The 18933-nt window shown below is 40.3% G+C and overlaps 1 protein-coding gene across 1 annotated transcript; it reads right to left on the bottom strand.

Moving 5' to 3' along the window:
* Positions 1 to 78: 78 nt before the first annotated feature.
* On the bottom strand, positions 79 to 18856 carry DIABLO (diablo IAP-binding mitochondrial protein). Its single transcript, XM_043901947.1, has 6 exons — positions 18729 to 18856; positions 17742 to 17868; positions 14321 to 14452; positions 11023 to 11133; positions 10453 to 10549; positions 79 to 956 (listed from the first exon to the last, which is right to left on the bottom strand). Exons 1-6 carry the CDS (start codon positions 18776 to 18778, stop codon positions 769 to 771), a joined length of 705 nt encoding a protein of 234 aa, XP_043757882.1. The 5' UTR covers positions 18779 to 18856; the 3' UTR covers positions 79 to 768.
* Between the last annotated feature and the right edge of the window lie 77 nt (positions 18857 to 18933).

Raw genomic sequence — 18933 nt, forward strand, 5'->3', positions numbered from 1 at the left:
TGGGGGGGGGGGGGGGGGTGTTGAGGCACGCAGCTGGCAAAGGAGGGCCACTGCACAGGACTCCAGAAGACACACACATTTTCTCTCTTAAATGCAAAAAAATTATTTTCCTTCAGATACAATAGAGAAACTCCAAGAAAAAGGGAAATGAGAAGCGTGTGTTGGAGTAAATCCTGTTGTGAGCACCAGGTAAACACTCCATATTCAGTCCCATAAGAACAATGGACTTCTGGCTCCTCAGCCTGAGAATATCCTTACAGGGCACTGAGGCCAGAAGGCATTAGAAACACTCAACACAAAGAAATCTTATAAACAGGATAGTTTCCCTTTTCCCCCCAAACTCACGTCCCTATGGAGGAAGCAAATACTGAATCGTATTAGAAAATGTAAATAAGATGGGAAAACTGAGGTTAAACAGCTACTGAACTTACATGACAGAGAAGGCCCCCTCTCTCTGGCCAGGTTGGTGAAATGCTCTGGGTGGGAGGTAAAAAGATCCATGGATGGGTGAGAGGGTAACTCTGCTGAGTGGGGTGAAATGTTAAATAGGGTGCTATTTAGCTCATGGGCTAAGAGCCAGGTCCAGTACAAGCCTGAGACGGTGGGGACAGGGGTCAGGCACTCACAGCGACCTCTGGTCTGATGGGCCCGGGCAGGACCTGCCACTGCCTCTCTGTACAGAGGAAGCCGTGCTAACCCGGGGCCGGGTGGCGTCTGCCCTTGCCTTCCCCAGGATGAGCGGGCAGACGCGGGCAGCACTGTGGGGCCTCAATCCTCACGCAGGTAGGCCTCCTGCTCCTCTGGCTCGGCCCTCTCATTCCCGTCCTCCTGGATTTTCTGTCGGAGTTCTTCTGCCAACTTGGTTTCTGCCTTCTGGGAAAGCTGGCGTACCTCCTGCACCTGCGATTTCACCAGCTGGATTTGACTCCTGGCTGTTATAGAGGCCTGGTCCGCGCCTGCCGGAAGATGGGCCATTTATGCTGAGTGGACACAAGGAAAGCCTGGGGGTTCTTTGTGGTTGTACCTGAGCCCTCCCCGCAGAGTAGAGAACCTTCTACCTATACAGGTCGGTTTTCCTTTCTATTGTCAAAACCCTGGCATCTTCCTCCAGCTATCAGCAGTCGTCATAATTATCAAATGCAATTCCCACAATCATCTTTATAGCTGCACAACTATTAGTATAGGCGTTTTAAGGTTTTAATTTTTTAAACTACATTCAAGTAATAAATTTCTACCTGACAAATGAAGAGATCACTAACAAAACTGTCAAAGCTCTATCTTTTGGAAGTTTAAAGAGCATCTTTCTCCTCCTTTAAAATGTTACTATAAAGTAACACTTCATCTACTAATTAATACTAGATGGGCTGCTGTTCAACTCATGAACCACGAAGGCCAATTAACCTTTTTTAAAAGTTACTGAATTCACAGGGAATACACAGTAAAAACCTGACTCTAAACTGACATAATGGCCTAAACAGTATTTACTGAACACATTTTGCAGATCTATTTTTGAGTGCTATCATTTTTTGATACCTGTTGCTAGTGTACTTCATCATATGAAAGTCACCCAGTTGTGTCTGACTCTTTGTGACCACAAGGACTACACAGTCCACGGAATTCTCCAGGCCAGAATACTAGAGTGGGTAGCCATTCCCTTCTCCAGGGGATCTTCCCAACTCAGGGATAGAATCTAGGTCTCCCGAATTGCAGGTGGATTCTTTACCAGCTGAGCCACCAGGGAAGCTCATATAGATGTGCATATTTAATTCATCTACAGAACACTCGAGCAGTTCTTTTCTATCTTACTGCATTAAAGAGAACCTTTAGTACAATGATAAAAGGTAGTGGAGAACAGCAGGCACCCTTATTTCTGACATTGAGGGAAATGTTTCTCATATTTCAGTATGATGTATGGCTACTTTTATCATCTTAGGAAAACTATAATTGTACTTAATTTAGATTTAAATCATAAATGGACACTACATTTTACTGAAGCTTCTTGGGGCATACCAATGTATGATTACAGAGGTGGCTTTTCTCCGTAAATCTACTGTAGATAACCTTAAGCAGTGAATTAAATGTTGATAGGTTTTTGGGTTTTTTCCACTATGTGTACATAAGACCCTTTAAACTTTATTTTTACTGAAGCAGAGTTGATTTACAGTGTTGTAATCACCGCTGCACAGCAGCGTGACTCAGTAATACAGATGTTCTTTTTGCAAATATTCTTCCCCATTATGGTTTATCATAGGATACTGAATATGGTTCTCTATGTAATACAGCAGGACCTTGCTGTTTGTCCATTCTATACATAAAAGCTTTTACCCGCCAATCCCAACCTCCCAGTCCATCCCTCCCCCAGCCCCTCAGGAACCAGCAGTCTGTTCTGCATCCAAGTTTGTTTCATAGATAGGTTCATTTGTGTCATGTTTTACATTCCACATATAAGTGATATAGCATGTGTGTTTTTCTCCTTCTTACTTAGTATGATAATCTCTAGTTGCATCCATGTTGCTGCAAATGGCATTCTTTCTTTTTTATGGCTGAGTAGTATTCCGCTGTATATGTGTACCCCCATCTTCTTTCTCCATTCTTCTGTTGATGATATTTAGATTGTTGCCATGTTTCGGCTATTGTAAATAGTGTTGCTATGAACATAGGGTTGCATATATCTTTTTGAATTATAGTTTTGTCTGGGTACATGCCCAGGAGTGGGATTGTTCCATCATATGTAGTTCTTACTTTTCTGAGTAATCTCCATTGTTTTCTGTAGCAGCTACACCAACTTACATTCCCACCAATAGTATACAAGGGTTCCCTTTTCTCCACACCCCCTCTAGCATTTGTTATTTGTAGACTTTTTAATGAGGGCCATTCTGACTGGTGTGGGGTGGTTCCTCATTATAGTTCTGATTTACATTTCTCTAATAATTAGTGATGTTGAGCATCTTTTCATGTGCCTATTGGCCATATGTATTTCTTTGGAGAAATATCTTACATGTTCTGCCCATTTTCTGATTGGGTTTTCTTTTTGTTGCTGTTGTTGCACCGTGTGAGCTGTTTGTGTATTTTGGAAATTAAGTCTTGTCGGTTCACACTGTTTGCAATTATTTGCTACCATTCTGTAGGCTGTCTTTTTTGTTTCCTTTGTTGTGCAAAAGCTTCTAAGTTTGACTATGTCCCATTTATTTACTTTTTTTTTTTTGAGGTTCAACAAAGAGTTTATCAAAGAGGGGGAACATCCAGCTAACACTAGAACCTCAGAAGGTTAGAAACACACCTATTTTAAGATTTGCAGCCTAAACGCCAGATAGGAGTAATAAGGAACCCCAATGAAGGACTCCTCACATAGAATTCCATCACAAATTAATAACAGGTTGTCATAAGTGAGGGAAATGGCAGTATAGCATAAAGAATTTATTTTAATTTATACCTCTAATTAAGCAACATTTGAAACTTTTTTGTTTAGTGGAAAGTCTGTTTATCTACTGCTTAATAATAAAATACCCCCAAACACACACACACACACACACATATATATGTATAACTCACATACCATTAAATTCCCCCTAAGGCATACAATTCAGTGGTTTTTTCAGTATATTCACAAATTGGTCAGACCATCACCGCTAATTTCAGAACATACAGTGTCAAGTGTAAACTGTTAGTCGCTCAGCAGTGTCCAACTCTTTGCAACTCCATGACTGTAGCCTCCCAAGCTCCTTTGTCCATGGGATTCTCTAGGCAAGAATACTGGAGTGGGTTGCCATTTCCTTCTCCAGGTTTACTTCTGTTTTTATCTGTATTGCCTTGGGAGGCTGACCTAAGAAAACATTGGTATGATTTATGTCAGAGAATGTTTTGCCTATGTTCTCTTGATAGGTTTTTTCCCCCCAGTGTTGAATTAAAATTGTATTTTGAAGGTATATGGCTATTTTTAATTTATATCTATCCACAAGTGATACTGAGCTGTAGGTTTTTGTTCTAGTGCTAGTCTAGTCCAGTTTGGGTTCAGGCCTATGATGGCTTTGGTGGTGGTGGTTTAGTACCTAAGTTGTGACTGACTCTTTGCAGCCCCATGGACTGTAGCCCACCAGGCTCCTCTGTCCAGAGGATTTCTCAGGCAAGAATATCAATGCTCAACATCACATAATTATTAGAGAAATGTAAATCAAAACTATAATGAGGTACCACCTCACACCAGTGGGTTGCCATTTCCTTCTCCAGGGGGTCTTCCCAACCCAGGGATGGAACCCACGTCTCCTGCATTGGCAAGCGTATTCTTCATATCATGGAAGCCCATGGTGGCTTTAGACAGTTGGGAGGCTTGTCATCATTTTCTGGTATACTTCCCGTAACACAGGATTTATGTTTCATGAAGATTTGATAAAACTCTCGCACAAAACTGCATGGACTTAGTGTCTCATTTGGGGGCACAGATTTTTTATGAAAACTGTTTCGACTTTTGTGGCTGCTCCTCTTGCTTTGATTCTTCCTGGGCCAACTTAGGATTTATATAAATATCATAGTATTCTCTTATGATTAAAAAAAATTCTCTAATAGCTCTTTCTGGGCTTCCCTGGTGGTCCAGTGGTTAAGAATCCATTCGCCAATGCAGGGGACATAGGTTTGATCCTTGGTCGGGAAAGATTCCACATGCTGAGGGGCGACTAAGCCTATGTGCTACAGCTACTGAGCCTGTGCTCTAGAACCTGTGCTCTGCAACAAGAGAAGCCACCACAGTAAGAATCTTGAGCGCCAAAGACTGTGCACCAAAGACCCAGTGCAGCCAAAAATAGATAAAACTATAATGGCTCTTTCTGATGTTACTTCTGCTCTCAAAGTTATACTTACTAAACCTTATTTTCTTTATTCTTTACAAGGAACTGGGTTTTTTGCCTTTTCGACTATTTAGTCTTCTTATACCTTTTATTCGGCACTGTCTGAATTTGCTTGCTTTTCTTAACTTTCTGGGCTAAAAGTTTATTTTCAGGACCTCTTGGCACAGGGAACATTACCTGTTATTTATGGTTGCTGTGTTTGTATTTATGACATGCACCTTTAAATAAGGGGTCCGCTTCTATTTAAGAGCTACTTTGTCTACAACGCTCTAGGTCTCTGCTATTAATGAGACTTGTCATGATAGTTCTGAGTACTTTTCAAATTTCCATTTTTCTTTATTGAAGTACAGCTGATTTACAACAGTATAGAAATTTTAGGTGTACAACATAACTATTCACAACTTTTAAAGGTTATAAACCACTTAGTTATTATAATAATATTATATTATGTACAGCTCTATTTCTCGTGCTGTACATCTTTGTAGTTTATTTATTTTATACATAGTAGTCTGTACCTCTTCTTCCCTTCTCTCTCCCCACTGGTAACCACTAGTTTGTTCTCTATACCTGTGAGTCTGTTTTGTTATATTCACTAGTTTTATTTTTTAGATTCCACACGTAAGTGATATACAGTACTTGTTGGTGTCTGACATTTTACTAAGCCTAAACCCTGCAAGTACATCCATACTGTTGCAAATGGCAAAATTGCATTCTTTTGTGGCAGAGTAGTATACACACACACATCTTTATTAATTCATCTGCTGATGGACACTTAGGTTGCTTCCAAATCTTGGCTATTGTAAATAATGCTATGAACATAAGAGTGCATACATCTTTTCAAATTCATAGTTTAGATTTCTTCAGATATAGACCCAGGAGTAGAAAGTAATTAGGGCTTCCCAAATGGCGCTAGTGGTTAAGAATCCGCCTGCCAATGCAGGAGATGTAAGGGAAATGGATTTGGTCCCTGGGCTGGAAAGATCCTCTAGGGGAGGAAATAGCAACCCGTGCCAGTATTCTTGCCTGGAGAATCCTCAGGGACAGAGGAGCCTGGCAGGCTACAGTCCACAGGGTTGCAGAGCTGGACACAACTGAAGCAACTTAGCCCACATGCACACAGCGCAGAAGGGAACTGCTGGATCATACAGCAGTGGGTTTTTTTGGCTGTGCTGCACACAGCAAAAGAAAAAAAAAGATTGTGGGATTTTAGTTCCCTCACCAGGGACTGAACCTGTGCCCTTGGCAGTGAAAGCGTGGAGTCCTAACCACTGGGAAGCCACAGAATTCCCAGTTTTCAATTATTTGCTTTTACAATTCTTTTTAAAAAATGTTTTGAATAGTTGATTTACAATGGTGTTAGTTTCAGGTGTACAATAAAGTAAATCAGCTATACATATACATCCATCTACTCTTTAGATTCTTTTCCCATATAGGTCACTACAGACTGTTGAGTACCCTGTGCTATACAGTAGGCCCTTATTAGTTACCTATTTTATATATAATAGTATGTATGTGTCACTCCTAAGCTTCCAATTTATCCCTACCCTCAGCCTTTTCCTCTGAAAACCACAAGTTTGTTTTCTGTATTTGTGACTCTATTTCTCTTTCATAAGTAAGTTATTTTGCCTTTTTTTTTGGTTTCATGTATAAGCGATACCGTATACTGTTTTCTCTAACTTCGCTAAGTATGACTCTCTAGGTCCATCCATGTCGTTGCAGCATTATTTCATTCTTTACTATGGCTGAGTTATATTCCACTGTATATATGTACCACATCTTTCTCATTGCTGTAGCTGCTCCTATTGTGAAGCATGGGCTCTAGGGCATGTGGGCTCAATGACTGCAGTTCCCAAGCTCTAGAGCACAGGCTGAGTTGCTCCTTGACATGTGGGATCTTCCTAGACCAGGGAACAAACCTACATGTCCTGAATTGGCAAACAGATTGTCTACCACTGAGCCACCAGGGAAGCCCGGTATGTACCACATCTTTATCCACTCCTGTTGACGGATAGTTTGGTTGCTTCCACATCTTACCTACTGTAAGTGGTGCTGTAGTCAATATTGGTGTGCCTGTATTTTTTTGAATTATGGTTTTCTCCGGATATATACCCAAGAGTGGGATTGCTGGATCATATGGTAGTCCTATTTTTAGTTTAAGGAACCGCCATGCTATTCTCCATAGTGGCTGTACCAGTTTTTCATTCCCACCAATAGTGTAGAGGGTTCCCTTTACCCTTTCAGCATTTATTGTCTGTCATTTTTTGATGATGGCCAGTGTGAAGTGATATCTCATTGCCGTTTTGATTTGTATTTCTCTAATTAGTGATGCTGAGCCTTTTTTCATGTGTTATTGGCCATATGCATTTCTTTTTTGGAGAAATATCTACTTGACTGTTCTGCCCATTTTTTGATTGGGTTTTTTTGTTGTTGCACTGTATGAGCTGTTTGTGTATTTTGGAGATTAATCCTTTGTGGGTTGCTTCATTTGCAAATATTTTCTCCCACACTGAGCGTTTTATTTTTGTTTGAGTTCCTTTACAATACAAAAGCTTTTATGTCTAATTAGATCCCATTTGTTTTTATTTTCATTATTCTAGGAGGTGGATCAAAAAAGATATTGCTGCAATTTATGTCAGAGAGTGTTCTGTGATTTCCTCTAAGAGTTTTATCATATCCAGCCTTACATTTAGGTCTTTAAATCCATTTTGAGGTTATTTTTGAGTATGGTGTTAGGGATTGTTCTAATTTCATTCATTTACTTATAGATGTCATTTTCCCAGCACCACTTCTTGAAGAGACTGTCTTTTCTCCACTGTATATTTTGCCTCCTTTGTCATAGATTAGTGTGACCACAGGTGTGTAGGTTTATTTTTGAGGAACCACAGTACTGTTTACCACAGTGGCTACACCGTTTTACATCATCACCAACAGTGTACTAGGGTTCCCTTTTTTCCACATTCTCACCAACATTTGTTATTTATGATCCTTTTTGATAATAGCCATGCTGACAGGTGTGAGGTGATATCTCATTGTGGTTTTGATTTGCATTTTCCTTAGCGATGCTTAGTGATGTTGTGTATCATTTCATGCACCTGTTGGCCATCTATATGTCTTTGGAAAATTGTTCAGGTCTTCTGTCCATTTTAAAATCAGGTGTGTTTTTTATATTGAGTTGTGCAAGTTAAATTTCCATTTTTATTTTTGGTGAGGAAGGGGATATCAAGAAATATTTCTGAGTCTTTGTCACTTGGCATAAAAATCAATTTTTGTACATGTTTATATACTATTTGTATTGGAAGAGTTTTTTTTTGGGGGGAGGGCAACATTTTGTATTCAGTATATGTACTTGGTCAGGCTTTAAAAAAAAAAAATCCTGTTCCAACACCTAATTGCTTTTTTTATGTTTTGACCTGTGATCCTGAGATGTGTGTAAAGCTCAATTTCTCTTTCTAAATCTATCAGATTTTGCCTTATTAGGCACACATTTTAAGAGTGATGTCTTGATAAACTGTTCTGTCCCTTTTAATGCTTTCTGTCTTGAATCCCTCTTCTAACACTGCAGTCACCTTTTTGCTCAGCTTTCTTTTTTATAATATTTCAGTTTATCTTCTTAAAATACCCAGTCTTCCTATGTGTTGTTTTAGATGTGCCTTTGTAAACAGTTTTAGCTAGAATTATTTTTTTAATATGAAGTATCATTTAATAAGTAAATTTATTCTTTATTGTGATTACTGATGGTTGAATGTGTTCCTTTACTCTGCATTTTCTAATTAACAGGCTTTATTTCTTCAACCTTTAGCCTTAACTGAATTTTTTAAGTTTTCTTTGTCCCTTCCCTGAATTCTTCTGAAGTGTTTAACAGTGTCTAATGTTAAGCCAATGTCTCCCTTCTCAAACAGTGAAGCTTAGCATGCTTTCACTGCTTTCCCAAACTGATTTCAGATTACTTAAAAATTTAACATTCAGAGCTTCTGACAAGTTGTACTAAATTTTGTTCATTATTTTTGTATCGCAGGTGCTTCTGATTTTTTTTGTAAAACACTTTTTTCAGAAAGCACATGCAGCTGGTAAACCCTGAGTCTCTGTAAAGGTCTTTCATGCTTACATTTTAATAATATTTGAGTGGTTACTGATTTGTCACCTTGGATCTTAGGGTTGCAGATATCCTTCCTCTGGGGCTTTATCTTATGGCTCAGAAGGTAAAGAATCTGCCTGCGATGCAAGAGACCAATGGGTTTGATCACTGGATCAGGATAATCCCCTGGAGAAGAATGGCTACCCACTCCAGCATTCTTGCCTGGAGAATTCCATGGACAGAGGAGCCTGGTGGGTTATAGTCCATGGGGTTGCAAAGAGCTGGACACTACTGAAAGACTAATACACACACACACACACATATACTTCCTTTGTAAGTATTCTATTTTTTTCTTATAGTTTTTAGGATTTTTCTCTGTATATTTTACATTCTGAATATTTTTTTTCCATGTGAGATACACTTATATTTTAAATTCTGTTCAGAACCTTTGTGAGCCCTTTCAGTCAGTTCTGGGAAAATGTCTTTTTCTTAGATAATGCTTGTAGTTTACTTTCCCTCTCTTCCTGCTAGATCTTAAGCTGGCCTAGTGAGTGGCCAAAGCTGCCTGGTGATGTTCTCAGCAAGTCTCCCTCTTCATTGTACCTGGAAACCCTGCTCCCATCTTGGGTGTGCCATTAATGCTATTTTACGCTTCTGTTGTTTTGTTTTTCATTCCAGTCCTGTTTGCAGAATCTCTCGATTCCTTGGGCATTAGTTAACTAAGAATTCTTTCTGTATTTACTTAAAACATCTTTTACATCTTTAAGATTTCAGAAAACAAAAACATTTTAACAAACCAGTTTCTTAAAAATTTTTATGGTGACATAGTTTGGGACCATTCAGGTAAGATGTCAAATGAGGATTTCCCTCAAAATACATTAGACAATCATTCAACCTCAAGCCCACTGGATGGATAGTGATGGTTAAAAAACCCCTGGTAAAAAAAAAACAAACAAAAAAAACCCCTGGTGAATGGGGCACCATTCTATACTGGGAGGCACTAAGGTAGAGAGGATGACGCCCTGGCTACCAGAGACAAAGGCTTTAGGATTTGACCTAACTTGCTGAATCCCAGTTTGGCTGCTTATTTACTGGGTACCACAGCATGCTCGGTGAATTATTTAACCCCCTCTATCTGCCAGTTTCTTCATCTGTAAAGTGGGAATGATAATAACAACTCCTACTTTAAAAGAACTGCATGGATTAAAAGCATCTATAAAATGTTTACCACAAAGCCTGAGATATAGATAATAGTCACAGATTATCTGGGCTGTTAAAAAGTAAAATCCTTAACTATTTGGAAGCAATCAAAATTTCTAACTGACAGTTTTATTATTTTTCATTTTCTAGATACCACCTAACTTCTACTGGTCTGGTCTACAAGGGCATTAATTTTTCTTTGTGTAAATGAAAACAATATTGATTAATATGCTGGAAACGGGAACATCTTCTCACAAAGTAAGAGCCACAGTATCCCTCATTTTTCAGCTAGATGAAAACTCCAACAGCACCTCTACAGTAAAAACTTTAACCTACCAGTTTGGTAGGCAGCTTCTGCTGCCATCTCTGAAAGACTGACGGCAGTCATCCAGGTGGTTTCCAACTTCAGGTACTCTTGTTGTTTTGAAGTCATCTATGAATTAAACAAAAGCACTTCAGACAACATGACTCTTCATTAGTATTAAGCACATTTAAATGGACTTCTTCAGTTCAATAGCAGTTTGAGAGAACTGCTGCTGCTAAGTCACTTCAGTTGTGTCTGACTCTGTGTGACCCCACAGATGGCAGCCCACCAGGCTCCCCCGTCCCTGGGATTCTCCAGGCAAGAATACTGGAGTGGGTTGCCATTTCCTTTTCCAATGCATGAAAATGAAAAGTGAAAGGGAAGTCGCTCAGTCGTGTCCGACTCTTAGCAACCCCATGGACCGCAGCCTACCAGGCTCCTCAGTCCATGGGATTCTCCAGGCAAGAGTACTGGAGTGGGGTGCCATTGCCTTCTCCGGTTTGAGAGAACAGTTACTGGTAAAACACCTTCATTCAATAATTTAGATACCACAATGAGGTAGGAGCACTAACACAGAATAATGCAAGTAACTCTTTGCTTACCTCAACTCTAGCTCCTATAATCACCTGCCACACTTCATCTTCCTCCTGTGAATTCATTTTCCCAAGTAAACTTGTGTATTGTCGGTACAGAGAAATTAAGGTATAAACAGCCTAAAAATACAGAATAAATTAGTAAAATAAGTGAGGCATATTAGGGTGAGACTTACATCTCAATGTGATGGAAGTCCCATTGCTGCAAACTGGCTGTTCAGTCCTCCTGTCTCATTGAACCTCACCACTGTGTGAAGTAAAGGTGTTATCTTAGGACATCAGTATCTCTTGTTAACTTTTGTGTTTTAAAATCTTGTTAGCAATTCAGACAAACAAAGAGAACAAAATGCAGATGGAAAACTCAGAAGGCTGAGAATAAAGCTGCTGGAAAATGAAGGGTAAAGAAACATATATATTACTTTAAATGATTCTGATTATCCATATACTCTATTAAATCAGTGGCTTTCAAACTACCCTCACCCAGAAACCCCTGGTGTTGCTGGTAGCCCCAACTGAACCAGATCAGCATGCTCCCCCTGTCTTATATACTGAGCTGCCCTGTCTTATATACTGAGCTGCTATATTTAAGATTTTTCTTTTAAAAAGGGTTCCTGGGCAGTGAGGCCAACCAGAGCCCCTTCCCTGTGTTAAGTGTCCCATTTGCAGGGACCCTACATTAAATGAGGATCAGCAAAACTAATTTAAAAATATATATGCACCCCTATGTCTACAGCAGCCCTATTTACAGTAGCCAACATATGGAAGCAACCTAAATGTCCACTGATAGATAATGCGTAATGAGGATGTGGATATACAATGAGATATTACTCAGCCACAAAAAGAATGGAATGGTGTCATTTGCAGTAACATGGATGATCATACTAAGTGAAATAACCCAGAGAAAGACATATATCACATATATGTGGAGTCTAAAAAAAAAATGATACAAATGAACTTATTTACAAAAAGGAACAGACTCACAGATACAGAGAACAGACTTGTGGTTGCCAATGGGGAGAGGATGGGTGGGTGAGGGATGGATTGGGAGTTTGGGATTAGTAGAAGTAAATCATTATATAAAGAATGGATAAACAACAGAGTCCTACTATATAGCGCAGGGAACTAAATTCACTATCCTGTGATAAACCATAATGGAAAAGAATATGAAAAATGTGTGTATATATACATATATATATATGCTAAATATGTATATATATATATATATATATATAAAAAACTAAATCACTTTCCTATATAGCAGTAAATAACACTAAATCAACTATACTTCAATAAAAAAACTAAAATGAATAAGTAAAAAGTAATAAAGGCCATATATGACAAACCTACAGCTAACATCATACTTGATGAAAAGCTGAAAGCATTTCCTCTGAGATCAGGAACAAGACAAGGATGTCAATTCTCATCACATTTACTCAACATAGGTTTGGAAGTCCTAGTCACAGCTATCAGAGAAGAAAAAGAAAATCCTAAAGGTGCTACCAGAAAACTATCAGAGCTCATCCATAAATTTGGTAAAAATTAATACACAGAAATCCCTTGCATTCCTATACACTAACAGCAAAAGATCAGAGAGAGAGATTTAAGGAAACAATCCAATTTACCACTGCAACAAAAAGAATAAAATACCTAGCAATAAACCTAAGAAGGCAAAATACCTGCATTCAGAAAATGTAAGATACTGACGAAAGAAATCAAAGATGACACAGATAAGAGACATTCCGGGACTGGAAAAATCAGTATTGTGGAAATGACCATACTATCCAAAGCAACCTACAGATTCAATGCAATCCCAATCAAATTGCCAAGGGCATGTTCACAGAATAATTGGAATAAAAATTTTACATTTTATATGGAAACACAAAAAATCCCAAATAGTGAAAGCAATCTTGAGAAACAAGAATGGGGCTGGAGGAACCAGGCTCCCTGACCTCAGACTACTACAGAAAGTAATCAAAATAATATGGCACAGAAATATAGATAATGGAATAGGATTAGAAAGTTCAGAGACAAACCCATAAAACTATGACCACCTAACCTATGACAAAGAAGGCAAGAATATACAATGGAAAGAAGACAGTCTCTCTAATAAATGGTGCTGGGAAAACAGGACAGCCACATGCAAAAGAATGAGAACACTCCCTATCACCATACACAAAAAATAATCTCAAAATAGATTAAAGATCTAAATGTGAAGCCAAATACTATAAACTGTTCAGAGGAAAATATAGGCAGAACAAGTCTTTGACATACATCACAGCAAGATCTTTTTGATCCACTGCCTAGAGTAATGAAAACAGGGTCTAATTAAAGCTTTTGCACAGCAAAGGAAACCATAAATAAACTAAAAGACAACCCTCAGCATGGAGAAAATATCTGCAAATGAAGCAACTGACAAGAGATTAATCTCCAAAGTATACAAATGGCTCATGCAGCTCAATATCAAAAAAACAACCCAATCAAAAAATGGACAACAGACCTAAATAGACATTTCTCCCAAAAAGACATACAGATGGCCAAAAAGCACATGAAAAGATGCTCAAATTACTAATTAGAGAAATGCAAGCTATAGTGAGGTATCACCTCACACTGTCAGAATGGCCATCATTAAAAAAATCTATAAACAAACTCTGGAGAGGGTGTGGAGAAAAGGGGACCCTCCTACACTGATGGTGGGAATGTAAACTGGTACAACCACTATGGATAACAATAGGGAGGTTCCTTAAAAAACTAAAAATAGAACTACCATATGACCCAAAAATCCCTCTCTTGGGCATATATCCAGAGAAAACCATAATTTAAAAGGCACATATACCTCAGTGTTCACTGCAGCGCTATTTACAACAGCCAGGACATGGAAGCAATCTAAATGTCCATCAACAGAGAAATAAATTAAAAAGATGTGGTACATATATACAATAGAATATTATTGTCATAAAAACGAATGAAATAGTACCATTTGTAGGGATATGGATGGATATAGAGGGTGTCGCAAAGAATGAAGTAAGTCAGAAGGAGAAAAAAATCACCTAATATTGCTTATATGTGCAATCTAGAAAAATGGTACAGGTAAACTGATTTGCAAAGCAACTTTTTTTGGTCAAGGGCCAGAGAGTGGTCTGTTTGCAACTATTCAACTCATGAAAGCAGGCATAGACAATACACAAACAAATGAACCTGGCCATGTTCCAATCAAACTACAAACACAGGCAAGACTGGATTTGATCTGTGAGCCATAGTTTGCTAATGATGGATTTAGATGATCAAGATTTAACGAGGAGATACTTACCTTAGTATATTCAGTGATTGCTTCAATCAATGCATATGTGGTCTGAGAGAGAAAGGTAGAGGTGCTATCTGTTACCAAAGACACAGCCCTCCGCATTAATGTATCGTTACTAAGAGAATGAGGCTCCGGTTTCTGAAAGACACAAACATTTTTACTTAACTTTTAACCTAAAGCTCAAGCTGAGATCACAGCCAAGGGAAAAACGCAATTCTCACACTGCAACTACACTCTGCTGCTTCTGTGTTAGCTTTTTCTTTTAAAGCTTTATTTGTGCTATTAAAGACAACATATGAAAATGATTCTACTGTACGCTTTCTACCTACTTTTATTCATCATTCTCTGCTCCAAAGAGCAAAGTATTCCTTTTTATAAAAGACTAGTACTTATAATCACAAATTTCACAAAGTTATGATTCTTCATTACCACAGTGTTAGATGCTTAAAGATAAGAATCTTAAAGATTTCAGCTGGAGGAGGAGGAGTTGAAGCTGAGAGTGAACTAGAAAATTAATACAATCAAGTACCATGGGTGCTATGGAAGAAGTCTGGAGGGGTGCACATAAGGGAGCAATCACATCAATGTTAAATGAGAATAGTTTAGAAAAGGTTTCACAGAGTTGATAAGGAGTTAAGCTGAGCCTAAGAAAGTAAACGGCTGGTGGAGAGGGCGAATCGCTCTTGATTGAGCTGTACATGCACAGTCTTGGTTGGGGGGAGCGAGGAGACTCTTTGCTCTGACCTTAGCTGTTCTATTTGAAAAAAACAAAAACCAGTATAACCAGCTCATGAGTTAAGGGGGCTGTGACCACCTTGATTAAATACTGGCAACTGTGATGACTCTCCCCTTTTTCTCCCTCAGCAGAGGACTTATTGAATCAGAACTAACAAACCAATCCCTCTATTATTTGTTATCTCATTTTTGCTATTTAGAGCATAAACACATTGACGGGGCCTGGGTTTGATCCCTGATCCGGAAACTAGATCCAACATGTGGCAACTAAGAGTTCACATGCCACCATAAAGATCAAAGATCTCATGTACTGCCACTAAGACCTGGTGCAGCCAAAAAAAGATACATGAATAAATCATGAATTATATTTATCACACTTATATTTCATTCGATCAAATAAACAAGAATTTATTATGTACCTCTTGCATTGAGGAGCTAGAGAGCAAAGAATGATATCCCCTCTGCTCATGAAAAGCTAATTTTGACTTATTCTGGTAAGTTAAGTCTTCATAATACCCTCCTTTTTTAAAATCTAAATTTATTTTTATACCACGCTCAGTTGTGTCTGACTCTTTGCAACCCCATGGACTGTAGCCCACCGGACTCTTCTGTCCATGGGATTTCCTAGGCAAGAATACTGGAGTGTGTTGCCATTTCCTCCTCCAGGGGACGTTCCCAACCCAGGGATCAAACCCCAGTTCTCCTGTGTCTCCTGCACTGCAGGCGATTCTTTACCTGCTGAGCCATCAGGAAAGCCTATCTATTTTTGGCTTCATCAAATGCCTTCCATTTTACAATGCTTATTTACTTGTCCCTCACCACAGTCCAGGTATTATTACTCTGGTTGGGGAAGATTCCACATGCCCGTGAGGCAACTAAGCCCCAGTGTCACAACTACGGAGCCTGCGCTCCGCAACAAGAGAAGCCACTGCAGTGAGAAGCCTATATACAACTACAGAGTAGCCCCTGCTCACCGAAACCAGAGAAGCCCTGAGTGCAGCAGTGAAGACCCAGCACAGCCAAAATGAATGAATAAATTAAAAAAAAAACACAGGGGGTGGGATCTGTGTCTGAAGACAAGCAGGATTAGAATGGACAGGTATCCTGGGTTAGATAAAACAAGGAGGAAAATACATATGATGCAAGCAGGGGATATTTGGGAATCCAGCCTGGTTGCTGAACTATGAGGAAGTTCTCTGGATTTTAGGTTTTTGACACAGAATGGAGAGCCATTGTAGGCTCTGAAGAACGGAAGTGGCAATGCTATTCCTGCAGGAGAGTGAGTTGAGGCTCCTGTCAACCAAAGGCTCCTGACATCTGACCTAGAACGGAGTGAGGTAACTAGGGCTTAAGAACAACATGCAAACTAGAAAGGACAAACAAAAAAATCTTTTGGAGGAAGAAAGAAAAGTCTGTCCCAACTGTGACTGAAAATGACCTGGTGTCCAAGTAAGTCTTTTTAGGTTAAAGATTATCAGTCTGCAGAGATGAGGGCCGAAGTAAGGCACCGAAAGGAAAGGGCTCATGAGTGAGCCTCAGAAGATGCTGAAAATACTTGTGAAAAAGGGAATTAATCTTGCTGTCATGATTAAACACACATTTAAGTATCAAGTACATTTTGCCAAAATGTTTGCTGGTTTCCTATTCAGTTCTTCCTGATAAAGTATATAACCAATGGTTTTAAAATAAGATATCACTTCCCTATCAGCTGTCTACTTGACAGCTCCACTGAGACGACATTTCCAAAATTGAACTCTTAAATTTCCTCCTCCCAAAATCCACTCCTCTCCATCCCAGTATCTGGCAACACCATTCTTTCAGTTGCTGAGGCCTTTTAAAACCACTGGAAATTAAGTTATATGGTTCACATCTAACCCAACAGCAACACCTGCTGACCATCAGCCCACTTCTCCCCACCTGATTCAGGCCCTCGATCATCTCATGCCTGGACCCCAACTGGTCTTTTTAGTTCCACACAACAACCTTTAAAAACTTATGTCAGGGGTGGGAGGGAGGCTCAAGAAGGAAGGTATATATGTATACTTATAGCTGATTCACACTGTTGTATGGGAGAAACCAACACAACAGTGTAAAGCAATTATCCTCCAATTAAACATAAATTAAAAAAAAAAAACTTGTCGGACCATAATAATCTTATGTTAAAATCCCGTGGCTGCTGCTTCTTTTTTTTTTTTCCCGTGGCTTCTTTATCATAATAAATTCCAATGCTTACAACGGCACACAAAGTACAAACGTCGAAGTACATTTTGACCCGCCGCTATCTGTGAGCTCATCTGTTTTTCTCATTCCATTTTTTCCTCCTCCTCCTCTCCAGAATGTGAGATTTACAAAAGCAGAAATCTTCTTGTGTATGACACATAAAAGTTGCCCCATAAAGTTTTTCTGAATGAAAAGATTATTTTCTGTAATACATTCTTTTCTTTCTTCCCTCTTTATACAATTTGACCAACTTGACATACCAGTTTCTACCAAATAAGACCATCAAAATGAGGATATTAATATATCTGCTCAGCCATGAAACGATGCTGATACAGCATACCATCACCTGGGGTTGGGGAGAGCGCTGGGTGAAAACCATTAGAGCTTGTCAGATGTTTCATTGCCTGTTCGAGACTTCAGAGGACACAGTACACAAAAACCCAAAACACTGAGTGACAGGGTGGTACTTCACCTGGGCAATAGGAACTGCACACAGAGTGACCCCGAATCCCACAGCCACCGTTTTGTGCCATGGTCTTATCAATTCCGAGAAACAGCGCTTCTTAAAGTTAGCCACGACTGGAACACACTGTCTGTACCTAGAAACAGAGTTTAATAAGTTTAATAAGGCACAACCACCCATCTGTAAGAACCTCTTCAATTTACGTGGAGGGGTTGGATACTCAAAGTGGGGCCAGGCTGGAACGCAAATAATGACGTAGGGTGACTTTTCACAGGACGGGACTCAGTAGGCAGCGGGGCGGACAAAAAGGCCTGGACTCGCACAAACAGGCAATCACTACTTGGCTCCCCCCGCGCGGGAATGCGGGCGGATGGTGGTGGAGTTTAAGAGGTACCAGGCGTAGACGGGTAAATAGTGGTCTCAAAGCTTTTTAAAAACTAAGGCCCAAATAAAACGCTTCTGCAGGCAGGATTTAGCGCTGGTCCTCTGGCCTAGGCTGCAAGGGATCTGCTGGTTCCCGCGACACGATGTTGAGCCCACAGGCGCTGCGAGGGGAACTAGGCCGGCTTGGAAGCCGACCACTTCCGGAACTCCTCCGCCCTCAGGGAAAACTCCCTCCGGCAAGCCACCGCCACCCAAGGCCTCTCCCCTTAATTATCGCTTGTGACTTCGAGAGGTCAACCGAAGTCATTTTGCTGGCAGACCGAGACGCCCTCAAAAAACAGACCGAAGTGGGGGAATGCACTCTCGGCAGGTGAACAACGAAAAAGCAGTCAGTGGGACGTGAAGTCCGGGCTTGTCCCGGGAGGCTGGAGGCCTCAGAGCCGGAGTAGGGACGGGGCGTCCTCAAAACTCCAAGAGGGGTGGGACACCGTGACCCGCTCGGCCGAGCAGCGAAGCGCGAGCCCGCAACGCTGGGGGTGCAGTCTGGTTACGGCGCTCTCAGCGTTCCCACTCTCCGTCCGACCTTGACCTCCTACACAACCGCAGCGGTACCTGAAAAACGAGGATACGCTCCGAGAAAGCCAACTCCGTAGAGCCGCCATTCCGCGGCGGCAGGACGCCAGGAGCACACGCCGGAAGTGATGGCACTCCGCGAGCAGGGGCGGGGGAGCGGCCGCCTCTTGAGAGGGCTTAGTCCCATGACCACGCCCCCGTCCGAGAGCGCAGTCGGGATTGGACAGACGAGGAAAGGGGAGGG

Source organism: Cervus elaphus, chromosome 5 (assembly GCF_910594005.1).
Source record: "Cervus elaphus chromosome 5, mCerEla1.1, whole genome shotgun sequence".
NCBI lineage: Eukaryota > Metazoa > Chordata > Mammalia > Artiodactyla > Cervidae > Cervus > Cervus elaphus.